The 16,831-nt window shown below is 39.8% G+C and overlaps 1 protein-coding gene across 2 annotated transcripts in view; it reads left to right on the forward strand.

Annotated features, from left to right (window-relative positions):
• The window catches only part of AMPH (amphiphysin), a 242,069-nt gene extending 225,544 nt beyond the window's left edge, over positions 1-16,525 (forward strand). For both annotated transcript variants that reach the window (XM_037517588.2, XM_054692313.1), the window contains 4 exons: positions 5,502-5,714; positions 7,270-7,503; positions 9,670-9,771; positions 15,322-16,525. In XM_037517588.2, coding sequence (XP_037373485.1) covers positions 5,502-5,714; positions 7,270-7,503; positions 9,670-9,771; positions 15,322-15,429 — 657 coding nt within the window. In that variant the 3' untranslated portion in view covers positions 15,430-16,525. The remainder of the gene's footprint in view (positions 1-5,501; positions 5,715-7,269; positions 7,504-9,669; positions 9,772-15,321) is intronic.
• The last annotated feature ends 306 nt before the right edge of the window (positions 16,526-16,831 follow it).

The following is a 16,831-nucleotide window of genomic DNA, read 5'->3' on the forward strand; positions in this document are numbered from 1 at the left end:
GGTGGGGGTGGGAATTGTGTGGGGACTATAACCTAGATGAAAATGCATACAATGTGCAAAAATGAAAAATGATGTAAAAAATACATAAAATTTTAAAAAATTAAAAAACTTTAAATTCAAAATTTAAAATTATTTACAAAAAATAGTTCTATAAGCATTTATATTGGAAAATGAATGCTCTACAAGTAGGCAGGCCTCAAACTTGTTCTTCTCAGTACTCAAGGCCAGAAGCTATTAGAATTTACAGATTTTGAGCACCCAAAAAAGCACATTATTGCGGTTCTACCCCAAGTCAGTAGTTGGTCATGTATGAAAGCATCAGCAAGACATTATTGAATATATACAAGGGTTATAGCATCTCCATAGAATTTCTGAAAAACATTTTATGAAGCTATGTTGTGATTAAAGATGAATCAAAACCAATATATTCAAAAGGTAGAGTAGAAAGACGTGATGAAACAAATGCAGCAACTTTTCTTGTCAGTTGAAGACCCATGGGGGTATTCATTTGTATGATTCCATTTTTATCAATGTTAACTTTCTTCATAGTGAAATATTGGGGAAAAGCCAAAAAATGTCTTCAGTAAGGACATGAAAAAGAGAACAATACTTAGTGTTTTAATCATTTAGATGTGTATAATCTGCTTAATTGCTGTAAATATGGTTCCAAACCCAGATCTTTTTTACAGTGTAATTTATAAAAACTGAAAATCAACATTTAAAAACTGAAAATCAGCTAGTGTTCAGTGATAAAATTGTTTAATAGAAAAAGCATTTATTTCATATCATCATTGTTAGAATTTTTCTAAGAAGCATGACTTGTGTGTTGTGAAATAGACAAGGTCCAGGTAAGTATAGAAAAGCAAAGAAAAACAATTATATCAAAAGGATGCTACAGGTTATTTCATTATTTTTAAATCTGTTATGATTTTTTAAAGATTATTTATGCACATAAGAACTGGGGTGCAGACCAGAGGTGCAGGGATTGAAAGGATTCACCAGAGACAGAGTGGGGAGCAGAACAGGCAAATTGACTGAAAATCTGCTGATGAGGGAAGCAGCAGGCGAGACAGAAGAGGTCTGTTGCATCATGTGGGTAGTTCTCTGGCCAGCCAGGGATTGAATTCATGCTGCAGTAGCTGCAAACAGCTTCACAGTGCTGTGCTTAACCCATGTGCCACCAGCGAGGCCAACCCATTATATTTTAATCAGAAAAAAATACCTATTTTCAGTTAAAATTCCTGTATGGATAAGTATGGAATGTCACATGGGGGATCTCTTCTGTTGTTGGAATTCAGACACTTACACAAGTGGCAATCTGCATTTCAGGCATTGTCAGAACTACTAATAATATTGCCAAGAAAGCAAACAGTGAATGGATAAAGTCAAAGTCCAGAGATGACCAATTCTGCGGCCGTGTGTGGGGTTGCCATCTCTGCACCTGCTGTCATAGATAGCCCCGTGTCCTGGTGGGGCTTTTGTCACTCAGTTGTTTTGTCACTCAGTTGTTTTGTCACTCAGTTGTTTCCCTACTTAGCAGGACACTGACACTACTGCATTCATTTAATTCCATTTACAGGAAATTTTGCTAATGGAATTAGGTGTTTTAAAGGAATCTGACATGAATGCTATGACCACATTACTTTCTGGCTGGAGAAATAGGTATTAATAGGGTGTTGTTGAGCACAAGGTAAAAAAACAGTGAGATGTAGATGGTGCAGTGAGGGAGAGCTGGTTTCACCAGCTAGCTGTGATTTCTGTGTGATTAATGTGCAGATTGCAATAGATGGGGTGCTTGTGCCTTGTGGACATGTGCTCAAGGGCAGGGAGAACTTTTTAAATCTCTCTTATCTTCGGATGTTTCCCACCATAAGTTTGTTTGGCCAACAGATAGCACAGTTTTGGCCAAAAAGAAGATAATGGTGTTTCTGTTGACATTTGGAGTAAAGAAAAAAAATGCAGTAGCACTGAATATCAAAGGCTTGACATACTTTAAATGGGTTCAATCCTCTGGTCTCCCTGGATATCATTTAAAAATAAAACTAGTCATTTATCATAGTGGTTTTTCCTAGATGTGTAACATCTACATGAAAAGAGTCTAAAAAGTTTTTCTTTTCTAATCTGAAAAGAGGTGACAAATCAGAACGCATACATTTAATAGTGAAAAGAGGAGTAATTCTATCATTGAAATCCTTTTCTTTGATTTTTTTTCCCTAGACCTAACACCTAATCTGAGCAAATGAATTCCTGTTTTCTGTTGCATTTTTATGTTGTTCTATTATTTCAGTCAGTAAATCAAATGGAAATATTTTGATGAGAGTGGAAAATATGGACCAGATTCCAGGTATAAGGGGAGGATGGGGCCACCTGATTACCAGAGCGCTGCTGGAGGCAGAAAAATGAGGGAGCGCAGTGGCCGATAGTCTGTCCATGCTTCTGTAATGTGTTTATGCTCTGTAAATTCAGAGTGCTCATTGTGGCTATAGAAATAGGAATTCATCACTCATTGACTCAGAAAAATGTGAAAAGTTACTTTTTCCCCTTCTCTAGATCATTCAAATTGTTAAGACTTTTCTTGTGTAAGTGCCAGATTCCTTAGCACCCTGCCTTTGCCAGCATTGTTCATTTCCATTTTTAGTGAATTTTATTTGCCATCATTCTTATCAACAGTTTTCCACCTGTTCCATTCCCCTCTTTGTGACAGAGATCCGGTAAATGCTGAAGTGCTGAAGCTCTCTGTTATTTGCTTCTGTGAGGTCTATGACCATCAGTGCACAGAGCCCTTGGTCTCCACCTGCTGGTGGCTGGCATCACAGTTACACACTGTTCTGTCTAAATCAGGTCCAGCTCATAATGAATGCCTGTTTATTTAGCAAGGGAGAGGTGGCAAAATCTGATACAAAACAATATTAATAGATGGAGATCAAGAGCTAAATTAAGAACTCTTTGTTAATGGTCTATTTGTATGGAGTGAATTTTAAATTTTACCTTTGCCACACCATCAGTACTTGACAGAAATATATTTTCTTCTGGAAATATATCAGTTCACTGGAAAATCCAATGACTAATAATATGTAGTTGGACTTTATACCTATGGAAGTGTGTGTACATACGTATGTGTGTGTGTGTGTGTATATATATTTTTTTGTGTGTGTGGGACCCTCGCTGCCGGCCGGGGAACGAACCGGCGCTACAGAGGCTGCGGGCAGCCTCGCAGCCCAGCGCTCAACCACTGCACCACCAGGGGAGGCCATATACACACACACACACACACACACACACACACACACACACACACACACACATATATAGTCACTGATAGAAGTAGCCTCTTAAATAATATAATGGCAGCTTTTTGATCCACAACAATATGTATGTTTATATATGTGTGTGTAGTGTTCCATGCTGCCCAGGTGTCCACATGCCTGCATGTGTATATAGTCCATCGATTTCAAAGCTATTAAAACCAATGGGATGTTTGCCTCATTTGGTGTGATTTTCCAGATAGCTGGAAAACATAAATAACTTAGAATTATGAGGATACAAAGGGCCTCCCCTGGTGGTGCAGCAGTTGAGCACTGGGTTGCGAGGCTGCCTGCAGCTCTGCAGCGCCAGTTCGATCCCCGGCCACCGGCAAGGTTCCCACACACAAAAAAAAATGTGAATTATGAGGACACAAAACAACTTGCTTTCTACACTTGAGCCCATGGGCCCATTACATGCATGTTGTCTTCATGCATAGTTTCTTCTAAGGTTGAAGAAACTGGGTCCTTTGGATCCTGGGCAAAGCCTGTTGATTTTTCCAACAGTAATGCTAAGTGTAATTAGTCATTGTTCTTGGAATTTAGATCCTTTCCTAATTTATGTTCTGCTTACTACTCTCTTGATGGTGGCAACAGTAACCTCCATTTAAAAACTAATGTTTACTTAAAACAGATGCAATATTCTTAAATTTTTAAATAAACTTTTTATTGTGAGAATTTTTTCATTCACCAGAATGTAAATCCCCCATACCATTTACCCTATTTCAATAATTATCGTTATTTATAATTCACATTAAATAAGTATGTTTTGTGCTGAAAGGATTATTTTTCTGAACCCCAAGTGCTTTATTGACAGGGTAGAAAAAATGTTATCTCATGGCTCATGACTACATTTTGAATCATTGCACACCTTGCATGGAGAGTTAAATTCTCATAATACGAGCGGCTCATAAGAGGGTAGTAAATTTCCAAGAATATGAGTACTACTTGGCTGTGTAACATATAGTATAGATGTTAACATTTGTCATCCCCAAAGTAAAATATGTTGCAGAAAAATTAATTCTGCAACAGGTTATTTTTATAAATAAGGTGGTTTGGGTTTTTTTTTACATGCTTTGTTCTAACTTTAGGTGGGTTTCCACTTTCTCCATCTCCCATCTCTGGCACCCACTCGACAAGCACTCCCAGTGCCCTTTTCGGTATTCTGGGTTTGACACTTAGTATCTGCAAAAGCAGGACTTTCTTAACTTAATAGGACAAACTTGATTGAACTTATTCAATAAAGAAAATGAATGGCTAATGCTAATCACATCAAAAAGCAAGATCAATTTTTGAAATATGTATCCTGGTTGTGTTATATAAGATCAATCGAATTCTCTCCTTCCTCCGTCTTTCCTATTGAAACCTCTCAAATCAAGTCTGCCATGCTGATGTTAGAGTCTCATTAAAGACTTGGACTCCATAACCAATTTGCTTGAAACTAAAATTTCTGATTACATTTTCTGTATTTCATCATTATTGTATTTCATTATTGCTTAAAAGCTTTTCTTTGGACAGTGCTCTAACCTTAGAACCAAAACCTTCATTTTTTTCTGATTTGCTCCTCTCAATAAAGGATTCAGAATCTGATTTGGCATTTATTATAATACATATTTGATTTTTAAAAAAAGATTTTCTTTTCATTCTTAAGGCATCTCATTGAGAAGCCTCCCTAATTTTGTTTCCATAAATGTGATTTAGCTTCTGGGACCTTCCCCATGAAGATGTTGAAGTTTATACTGAAATACAGTTTTTCTAAATCCTGACTCTGCACGTTGAGGATGCTTTTTGTGGTTTTCATTCATAACCCAGGAATCAGGCCCAGAACGCTTCCATTTTGTCCTCTAGGGTCTTGCTGTCATCTGTTTTCATACCACAAAAATAGAAATAGCTTGTGGAGAGACCACCCATACCTTAAGAGCCATGTTTTAAGAATGCTATGTCACTTGCATTCAAATTCCATTTGCAACAACTCACTTCAGGGGAACCTGAGGAGGGTAGATTGTTGGGTGCCCAGGAAGAAGAGAAAAGTCAGAGTTGGCAGACTGTGTTGTATCCGAATCCTGGGCATCTGACCTTTACAAAGAAAGCTGGGAAATCTGGTGAGCCTTGGCAGAGGGGAGAGAAGCAGAAGGGCTAAGCTGACTCTGTCGAGGCCTGTGGAGATACAGACATGCCTGTTTGGTTTCTGGCTTATAGGTCACACCTGGAACTGAAGCTGATGTGGCTGCTGGAACCTTGGTGTCAGCAGCTGAAGGGGCTCCAGTGGAGGAAGCTGAACCAGAGCAGGCAGCACTTCCTGCCGGGGAAGGAGCAAGTGCAGAGGAGGCGAAGGTGGATACTGAAACCACAGAGGTTGTAGACAGTGACCGACCTCAGCCAGAAGAAGACACAGAAGCAGTAGCACCACAGGTGAGTGTCCTTGTACATGGAGGCTCTGCAGAGGTGGTGCTGGAGCCAGAACACTGCTGGATAATGGGGACGTCTCTTTTAGATGCAAATCAGGTTTGTAGCCATTTCATGTTTCCCCACTCCACCAAAATATGTATGTATTCGATTGTCAGAATGAATGATTCCTATGTTCTCTCAATATCTGTGTTGAAATCCCACATGGGCCCCCAATACTAGAGTGGACTGGGTTTAAGCACAGATAGGGGAAAAGGAAATATGGAATAAGGTGCTGGAGAAAAAAATGAAATGCAATAGTGAAAGGGTAAGACTGGCAGGAAGAGGAAGAGAAAAATAATAGGGTTGTTGAACAGGTTTAATGAGAAAATGGCCATAAATGTACTTCACCTAGTGCTAAGTACATGGCGAGAACCCAATATCAGTGATCAAACCATATCATGGCTATAATTTTGTGGTTAGTACTAACGTGACCCAAATTCACCATTCAGCATCTTTCACCAGTTATCCACTCTGTGTTGTAAAATTCAAATGGAAAGGGAGTCATTAAATACACACATGCAGTTAGAGTGAACTCCAAATCTTCACTTCAGAGAAGCAAGCCAAGGCCACACGTCTGTATGTTCCATGACTTCAGGGGCCTCAAACCCGGGTGTCAAAGAAAGGGCAGCTCTTCTGAACTCCACGTTTGCTGCTTCTGTACACTAGAGTTAACAGTGATTGTTTTACTTACAATAAATTTCTAAAAATCTGTCCAGGGTAACTGAAAGTTTGAGAGTGAATTCTCCCCTTCAAACAGTGGGTATTGGACTTTTGCATTAGACTTTCTTGGCATCATGCCAGGAATATATGTGTATATGTTGTTGTATTTGGAAAGAGGGTATTATTTTCTCCAAATTGGAGAATGGAAGCATTTGTGTCCAGGGAAGTTGTAACTTAATCCAAAAGGCAATCAACAACCTCCCCTTCCAGATTCCCCTCCTTGTTCATCTTTATTAAAAAATAAAAAGGAGGTCTTGATATTTTGCTTCTACTCTGGCCACCAACAAAAGACTACTTAGTGGGCCTGGTGGGAATTTTAACCCCTGAAATTTTCGCTGCAGCGGTTTGGCTCTAATGATGAACACCAAGCGGTGGGCAAGTCGATGGTCTCCAAACATAGGCCACACTTTTACCAAGTGGTTTTGGATTATTTGGAAATCCCATTGGGACTCGGGGAGAAGAAAAGTCACACTTCCAAGAAGTTTCAAGCCAGTGTTAATATCCTGTGGGGCAAGAATGGACATCTGCAAAGTGACACCATCCTCGGCATCCTGCTGCATGTCCTGTGTCCCTGACCCCACGACACGGTTCTGTCTCTGGAGAGAGAGGGGTGGTGATGTCAGTTGGGAGGTCCCACCTGGTGGAAGACATGAAAGCAGAAAGGCCGAGTCAGGTTTGGAAAGCAGCAGGTGTTAGTGGAAAGGGGGACGTGGGGAAGTGGGGGGAAGAGCCGGCAAGGGGAGATGCAAAATCGTGCCTCCCAGGCCTGCTCAGGACCATCCCATTTCTCTTCCCCCAGGAGAAGGTCATCCCTTCTGTCGTCATAGAGCCTGCCTCCAACCACGAAGGGGAGGGAGAACATGAAGTCACCATAGGTGCAGCGTCCAAGGAAGTGACCGATGACACCACTCTTCCCAGCGAGATGCCAGAGCCGGCCTCTGAGCAGAAGGCGGGTGAGGCCCCCCAGCCGGCGCCCTCTGCGCAGTCTGCAAGCGAGGCTTCTCAGGAGATGCCTCCTGGCTTTCTCTACAAGGTCTTTCTATTTTTTTATTTCTTTAATCTGGTGGCCACTTGTTCTTCCTTTGTTTTAATGCCCGTTTGCTCGGACCGATCATTTTCCAAATTTACTTCCATTTTTTGCAGTATATTCTTCCTCTGTACTGCTTTCTCCTTCATCTTGTCCTCCTGCTGTAAAATGGCAGGATTTGTGTGCTGCTGACATTGCAAGAACTACAGTCATGTTCTTCCATATTTTAACAGCCAATAAATGAATGCCATGCCCCTTGATAGTGAGCCGATAAACTGCTTCACCCCAGCGCTTTTCTCTGATACCTTCCAGCCTGGGCTCGGAGGCCCTCACACCCTCCTGCCATCTGCTCTCTGACAGGATCCTGCCCCTCCCAAGGGCAGCCAACATCTTCCAGTCATCCAGTCAACTCTGCACCTTGTTACCATGAGTGAATCAGAGTAGGGGCCAGTAAATATTTTAGAAATAAATGAATAAATAAAGGGCTTCAAAGGAAAGGGAGGGAAAAAAGAGGCCTATATTAATGGGAACTTTGCTCAGAGAGGCCATAACATTGCTGCCTGTAACCAAAGGGTCCTTACCACCCCTTCCAGAAACCTTTGAATACCTAAAAATACTGGCTTCAGCCAAGTATTAAAGGCAAGCTATACTCCTCAATAGAATATGGTTGGGATTTTAAGTTCCATAATTTGATTTTATATGTCAAAATTCAGCTCTTTTTAAAAGTGCTAAATTTGTGTCTGTTTGTGGGAGCTGAATTGAATCATAATGGTCATTATCTTTCTCTCTCTCTCTTCATTCCTCTCCTCCCTCTCCCTCATTAGGAGGTATCCTCTACCTTGCTACTACAAATGGGGAGAGAGTGGGTATAATCGATTTATGAATTGAGAAAATTAGCCATGCAGTTATTGAGGGCCTGTGTCTGCTGTGTCCTGCTTACTGGGGTACCAGAGGTTGAGCAGTGTGGGTGTGGTGTGGCAGGTGAGGCAGGCTGGCCTGCCATTCCCTGGCTTCCTCTTTGCAGTGTGAACAGAGGACATCACTTAACCCCTCTCTCTGGCTTTGTTTTCTCATCAGAAAAATAATGGAGGGGAAGATAGTCATGTCCAGCTCTGACATTTTATGATTTTACATGCAAAATATCAATTACAGAAGTTGATTACTTAATCTTTGGGGTAATGTTGAGGGAAGGGAGATGGCTAAATAGTTATGCTGGGTGATGCCTGCATGGATTCATTACACTGTTCTTTCTCCTTTTGTTTATTTTTATTTTAGGTTTTATTGTCAAATATTAAAAAAATCTTTTCTGTAGGGAAAAGGAAGGAGGGGGGACAGGGTAGATGTTGATTGAGGGTAACTTGGAATGAGTAGTACTGACAGTCTGGAACTCTAATGCACAGCATAGTGAATACAGACCACTTTATCGTAGTGTAATCGTCAAACTTGCTAAGACTCAAATTTAATTATTCCAGCCACTGAAAAGAAATAATAGTTATGTAGTGATAGAAGCACTATGCTATCGTGGCAACCATTTTATAATATATAAATGTGTCAAATTAATACATTGTACACCTTAAATTTACACATTGTTTTATGCTAAATATATTCAATTGGGTGAAAAAAAGAGAAGAACAAATTGACATGGTTTAAAGAATAGGATAGGGGAAGAAGAAGTTTCTTTACAAAAAAATGATCACAGGCTCTTATTAAACAGTGATTCCTTATAATCTGCAAGTGATGGTTTTCTCAATTACTAATTATTCATTAGCAGCCGGGTCAGAAGAACTGTTTGTTAAATATTTTTACTTCAGGTTAAAAAATAAACAATGATAACATATTGGTTATAATAAAATGTGAATCTCTTGCAAACATGAGTAACAATTTGATGAATGCACTTACATCTTAGCCATTGCAGGAGGCATTGTATCACTAAATATACACCCAGTGGTCTGAGTCTCAGTCTGTAAGAATAGGCTGTTTTAAGTAAACAGAGAAAAGGATCTCATGTTTTCAGAGTTTTTCTCCTTCCTTGGAGCATAATATGTATCTTCATCTTTCTTATCCAGCTTAGAGATGCTCTAGGAGCCCCTGCTGATAATCTGGTTGGGAGACTTTGATTTTATGTATTCTTTTCTTTTTACAATTAATCAGTCCTTTTGCATTCTTTTGCAGGTGGAAACACTGCATGATTTCGAGGCAGCAAATTCTGATGAACTTACCTTACAAAGGGGTGACATAGTGTTGGTGGTTCCCTCGGATTCAGAAGCTGACCAGGTAAAGGATGAGATTGAAAGGTGCTGAAGTTTACTATTGTTTTTTTCTGAGTGTTTGTTGGACACAGTGACTTCCTGAAGACAATTCTATTTTCTGAGATGCTGCAAGGCCACAGCATGTCACTAACTTTAGGTTTGCAGGGTGCCCCTTTCAGGATGCTGCTATATTGTTTATAGAAGTAGATGATCATTTCTCACTCTGGATCCACATCTTAGGGACAGTACCTCTGAAACACTCATCCTTGATTCAGGAAATGCAGACAATATCCATGAATGAAAACCCCTTCTAAAGTAGCTGTATCTGGGAGAGTAGGAAAAGAACATGGAGTATATAATGTTGATTCTCAATGACATGCATCTGAAACTTACATAATGTTATAATGCAATGTTACTCCAATTAAAAAAAAAATACCTCAGTTTAAAAAAATTACCTGTGAGCATAGTGGTTAAGGTGCTGAGAATTCCATTTTGTTTTTGTTCACAGAATTTGTGCACCTTTGCAATGGTGTGCAAAATGTGCAAATGTAGCTATTAACATGTTTTTCTGGAGAGAAGAGCTAATATCCATAATCTCAAGGTAGTCAAGTGTTGGGTCAAGCAAACAAAATGGCCTCTCCACAATAAAATTTAATTAAATGTTAGTACCAATTATATGGCTATGAAATCCCCAATTATGCAAAAAATTAAAAAATGCATTTATATCCATGGACTAGATAAAAAGGTAAAAAGAGATCAAGTACACTACAATGTGTATAGATGAAAGAGAAAAATAAAAATACATTTACAAGCAAATTAATAAAAAGAAACAATAGAGAAAAACCAATAAATCTAAAAGTTAGTTCTTTGAAACAATTAATAAACTTTTTAAACTATAAATATTCCTTAAGAGAAATTTGATGAAGCACAAATTATATCAGTAAAAAAGCATCTACATGTCATAATCATTAAAAACCTCATTTTATAAACCTTTTTTTAATAATCATAAGTTATCTTTTAAAGAAGTTAGGAGAATAGTCTTTTATATTTACCACTGTATTAGCCTGTCCAATGCTCTTATATATAACTGTCTCATTTCCTTTGTGCCTGAAAAACTTGCCTTACCAATTCCTATGATCTGCTGACAATAAACCCTCTTAATATTTTTAAGATTTATTTGTTTATTTTATATAAGAACCAGGGTACAGGCCACATGTGCGGGAGGGTGAGAGGACACACCAGAGACAGAGCAGGGAACAGAACAGGCAGACTGACGAAATACACTGCTGAGGGGAGCAGTGGGCAAGACAGGCGAGGTCTGCCGCACCATGTGAGATCCTCGCTGGCCGGGATGGAACTGGTGCTGCAGAGGTGGCGGACAGCCTCACAGCATAGTGCTCAACCGTCTGCGCCACCAGGGGCGGCCCCAAACCCTCTTAATTTTTATCAGAAAATATCTCTATCTTCATTCATAAAGATATTCTTACTAGAGCAGGAATTTTGAGTTAACTTTTTTCCTCTCAACTCTTTAAAGATGTTTTTTAGTCTCTAGTGTTTATATTAGAAATTAAATGTTGTTATTTTACATGATCTCTCTATATACAATATGACTATTTCCCTGACTTCTTTTAAGAATTTCTCTCTATTTATGGTTTTCATCAGCTGTTTTTCATTGTAGCTTTTTTTCTTTATGTGTGTATAGAAAAAATGTGGTATAGATCAGAGTTATGGGGGCAGGGGTGAGAAGATTCGCCAGAGACAGAGTGGGGAGCAGTATAGGCAGACCTACTGAAATACACTGCTAATGAGAGCAGTGCATGAGACAGGAGAGGTCTGCTGCACCATATGGGTTAGCTCCCTGGCCAGGGATCAAACTCAGGCCCTAGTGGTTGTAGTGCTAAGACTTAACCCCTAGGTCACCAGGGAGGCCCATTGTAGTTTTCTTGTTGGAATTTTCTGAGCTCCTTGCACCTATAACCTGATATTTTTCTCTACATTTGGATGATTCTTGGCTATTTTTTTACTTTTTTCTCCTCTTTTTCTCTTGGTCTCTCATTATACATACCTTAGACATTTCCATGTCTAAAAGCTCTGTTCTCTTTGTTCATTATGTATTTCTTCTGTACTCAGTTGGATCTGTTAATTTATTTGGCTTTGTCACTTTGAATTTCTGCTGTCACTTTGAATTTCTTATTAACCTTATCCAGTGACATTTTCATTTCAGATGTTATACTTACACAGCTCTATACGTTCCTTGTTATTCTTTCATATAGTTTCCATTTCTATGCTGAAGTTTACTTCTTATTATTCCCATCTTTCAAATTATTAAACATATTTATATCGCTGCCTTATATTTCTTACTACTAATTCCAAAATCTGGACTATCTCAGAGCTCATTTGTATTGCTTTTTATCTTTGCTTTTTATCTTTCTCATGATTAGTAATTTTTTCAGTTGATACTAGGTACAGTGGATAAAACATAGTCTATGTTCTATTTTCTGTATCTAAAGATTGTTTCCTTCTATCATTAAACTGGGGGATAATTACCTTAAATTCATAGAAGTTTGTTTTTTATTTTGTTACAGTGGATCTGTTTCAATTTTGTCTTGACAATTAGAATAAATTCTTAATTTATATTTCATGATATCCTGGAACTGGTGGCATCTCAGAAGCACTGGGCCAGGATCCAACTCACAATGGCTGCTGAAGGTGCTCACAGATGGAGCTGCTCAGGTGACACCACAGCAGCCACAGCAACAGTCTAGAAGCTGGGCTCGGCAGCAGCAGATGCTGGGGAACCAACATCCCTGCCACCAACTGCCCTCCTCTGCTGGCAGCCTGAGCCCCAACAGGGCCACCACCAGCTTCTGGGCACTACCCACAAGCTGCACACCTGGGTGGCAGTTGGGGAAATTACTGCTGCTGTCACCCAAGGGGATGCCACCAGAGCCCTGGGGCTGTGGGGCTCAAACCTGGCTAACTCTGGGTGGGGAACTGGCTGCAGGTGACCAACAAAGCCAACAAAGCCAACAAAGCCCTGCCCAGCTGCTGAGGCAGCAGAAAATAGCTAGTTTTGCCACAGCTTGTGCTATGGGGATAGTTTCAATTTCCCCACTTTCATTTCTTTTCACCATTTCTTTTTTATTTATTTATTTATGCATACAAGAACTGGGATGCAGGCCAGAGGTGCGGGGGTGAGAGAATTCACAGAGACAGAGCGGGGAACAGAACAGGCAGACTGACTGAAAGACACTGCTGAGGGGAGCAGTGGGCGAGACAGGAGAGGTCTGCAGTGCTATGTGGGGAGCTCCCTGGCCAGCAGAGAATCTAACTCGTGCTGCAGAGGCTGAGGATAGCTTCACAATGCTATGCTTAACCCCTTGCGCCACCAGGGGGGCCCTCTTTTTACCATTTCTATGGTAAAACCCCCTATTGTTACATCTGCAAGCAACAATATATACAATACAAAAGGTAAGACATTCCATCATAAAATATTAGGTTGCAAGCCACCAAATTTCTTACAGTTATTGCAAGTCAGCCAACATTTGCCAAAAGAAAAAGATTAAGCCTTTACCAAGTCCTCAAAGGTTCACAAGACTATTGAGTTTTGGTTTCAGTAATCTTTCGAGGCCCCCTTTTCTCTAGAATGAGGTACCCAAGGTTTTATACCTGCCAACTTCAGGAAAGTGTGTATGGTTAACAATACAGCATCAGGACCAGATTGTTTCTCCCACAGCTGGTTTTGGGCATTTCCGCTCTGCCAGTTCTTAAGTAAGACCTGATCACCATATCACAATGGTTGCAATGGTTCACCTGGAGGCAAGGAAACCCCAGAAAGTACAAACTTATGTGTGACTGCCAGTATCTCCCAGATGTGTTTTACATACTGCTTAATCCTGAAAATTTTGTTCAATTTCTGGCATGACTTTCAAAACTGCAGTTTGGAAGGGTCTTGTATTTTATAAGAAATAGTCATTTTATCTATATAAAGAGTTGCATATTTGTGTGCATATGTCTATATAGCATATATAGATACATAGTTACTCTAAATTTATAACTGTTCCATGCAGAAGTATTTGTCCGACACAGGCTGTTTTACCATTAACTGATCTTTAATCTACCACCTATTTTAGGCAGCTAAAATTTAATTTTCCTCAATTAAATCCTGATATTAGCTAATATTCTTCACTTTAGAAATTGTATTTCAGAAAACCTTGATAATGGGTTTGTGCCAGTCCTTTATTTTTTTCTTTATTGACTGAAACAATTTTAAAATGCTTAATTCTACTTGGATCTATTAGATTTTTCACTCACTGTAAATAAAGGCAAATACAGACACTTATGGGGGGGGGGAAATGACCTTTTATATACTTACTAGAGATTTAGAAAATACTTAGTTATCATCTTTTAAGTGTAATTTTGTCCTTCACATATAAGCATCATAATTTTAAAGAAGACACTCTCTCATCAGCAAGGATGTTATCAGTTATTTTATTGAATCTTTTTTTTTCCCCTTAGTGTTGTTTTCTGCCTTCAAAAAATGGCCTGTCTAAATGCTTTTATTTCTTGTCTGTATAACAGTATCAATTTATAGTCTCAGATTTTATCAAAAGGGAATGTATTCAGCTCCTTTATTTAATTTTTGAGACCTCATTTTATCTGATGTACTTGAACCATATTGAGTATTGGTCCAGATTAAATCTGGCCATCCCTCATCTTAAGTGTGATCTCTTTCCAGTATTGGTTAACATAGTAAAGATAGTCATTTCCCACTCATTTTGCTTCCCGCAGCTTGTATGTTTCACATTTTCCCTTCAATTGAGCTTTTCCACATAGATTCTGCTTATCTTCAGCATGCGAAAGGCACACAGCAGCCTCCATTTCTCCATTTTACATATCAATTCTCATGCTGTCTGACCCTATACAGATGGGCCCTTCCTGTGACCAAATGCCTTCATTTTTACGACACCCCTATATGATAGACAAGTGTTTATGATGGATAATTTTTGAAGGACCAGAATGGCAAGACATCAGATTGCTTTGTCATTCATATAAATTTGTAAAATTAGATGTTACACCACCAACAAACTCAACAGTGACAGTAAATAACATATCTAGCTGTTACTGTTAGAAGGCCCCGGTTATGGTGGTTTGTCTGGGTTACATGATGTGAGCCGGGATGTCTCCAAGGCCTTCCCTAGCCATGTTAGCACGCATTCTGACCCAGGGGTCCTCCAGCCTTTTATCCACTGTGACCACAGAATAGGGACATGTTTCCATGTGGTATTCCTCTCTTTACACTGGCTGGAATTTTAATCCATTTTTTTAAGAACTCATAGTACAGTCCAGCTAACATCAATTAACTGTGCTTTCTATGAATTTATTGATAGTAACCTTCAGTTAACTGTACTTTATACAGAAGCTATTAATTTCAAATATCGGTTCTTTTTTTGGTGACAAGCCTTCCCACCGATTTCATGTAATGTGACATCCTGGTCTTCCTCAGCATTAATTAAATGACTTTAATAATTGGAAATAGTACTTGGACCCTGAAAACACCTTCTTTGTCTTTCAGGATGCAGGCTGGCTGGTGGGAGTGAAAGAGTCAGACTGGCTTCAGCACAAAGACCTTGCCACCTACAAAGGCCTCTTTCCAGAGAACTTCACCCGGCGCCTGGATTAGACCCAAAAGTATTGTAGACAGAGCCTGGTTACTGGGTTTTTAAACCTTCACGAGAACCTGTGGAGTTCACTTTTGCTATTACACTCTTAATGATTTACAGGCTGATGTCAGACAGTGTGGAAAGACATATCAGTGGAGCATGTGTGCAAAACTATGTAAGAGAAAAAAGTAAGTTAAGGAAAAAGTCCTCTCTGGTTCCCACCTTATGGATAACAGGTTTGTTTGTGCTTTGTCCAAGCTGTGGAGACTCTTGTTCTTGATCCCCTCCCACCAATTCTAAAGTAGTTTTCTCCAAACCAGAACCATAATTCCTCTGCATCAAGTGTGTGGTATTGAGTGACTGCCCTGCAGAAGACGTGATGAATTATCCTGTAGTATGAGATTATGAGGTTATTTTATTCTCCTGCGCAGGTGTGAGCACGTGCTCTCTCTCCCTTTCAAGTTTACTGTGTTTAAAAACGAAATTGCTGCAAATGTTTTCAATGTTCTTTTCCAACACACCTCTATATATATGGACACACAGTCACACATGCTAGTTCCCATCATTCCTGGACCTATGTGTATGCACCAAACTACATATACATAGTTGCTTCCTTTCTTTCCATTGTAGCTCTTTGCCTCTGGAGTGTCATCGGTACATGCATTGCTCTTATTCTGTCTGGCATTCCAGTTGCAGTTTTGCCTCAGGGCAAAACCAGCCATCCCATTGCCAAAACAGTCAACAGTATCTGTGTTCATAATGTGCATTTTTCAGGATGCAATGACAAACAGAATGTCAGAGCGGCTGTCCCTTTGGGGGAAGCAGTGCCTGAGCATCTCGCTGTCTGGCTCCTGGAACTGGAGGTCTGCTCCTTGGGACCAGCAGCTGAGTAGTCTTCACTTCTGCCTTTGTGAGATTGGCTAGATGATGGGGCATATAAATCCACCCAAAAGAACACTATAAAAAGGCTCCTATATATTTCCATCTCTCTATATTTATGCAGTTCATCTTCACAGATAGTCCTGACATAAAATAGATGATGTATGCTGTATCCACAAGTCATCTGTAACAATTATGTTTTCAGTGCTGTGTCATTCCAAATAAACCTTTGGTAATCTCCAGCAATTACCTTAGTTCCTTTTTATGAGTCCTTTGTTTTGGAAAGCTTGCTGCAGTCGGACACTCTACTTGAGACAATTGATGTTGGAGTTGTTATTTGTGCAGAAATATGCCTGTTCCTCTGGGCTGTGCTGCACAGCCCACCTCCCTTCCCCACCCCTTCATTCCAGTCATTGCTGGTCACTTGGTGTCCCTGCTGCCCAGCAATTACTACAGCACAAATAACAGCTGCGAGTGGAGTCCCTTAGGAGGCGCTGGCCACGCCGCCCCATCTGGGTAGCACGGAAAATCGGACGACTTCAT

Source organism: Talpa occidentalis, unplaced genomic scaffold (assembly GCF_014898055.3).
Source record: "Talpa occidentalis isolate TD23 unplaced genomic scaffold, MPIMG_talOcc4v2.1, whole genome shotgun sequence".
In the NCBI taxonomy this organism is placed as follows: domain Eukaryota; kingdom Metazoa; phylum Chordata; class Mammalia; order Eulipotyphla; family Talpidae; genus Talpa; species Talpa occidentalis.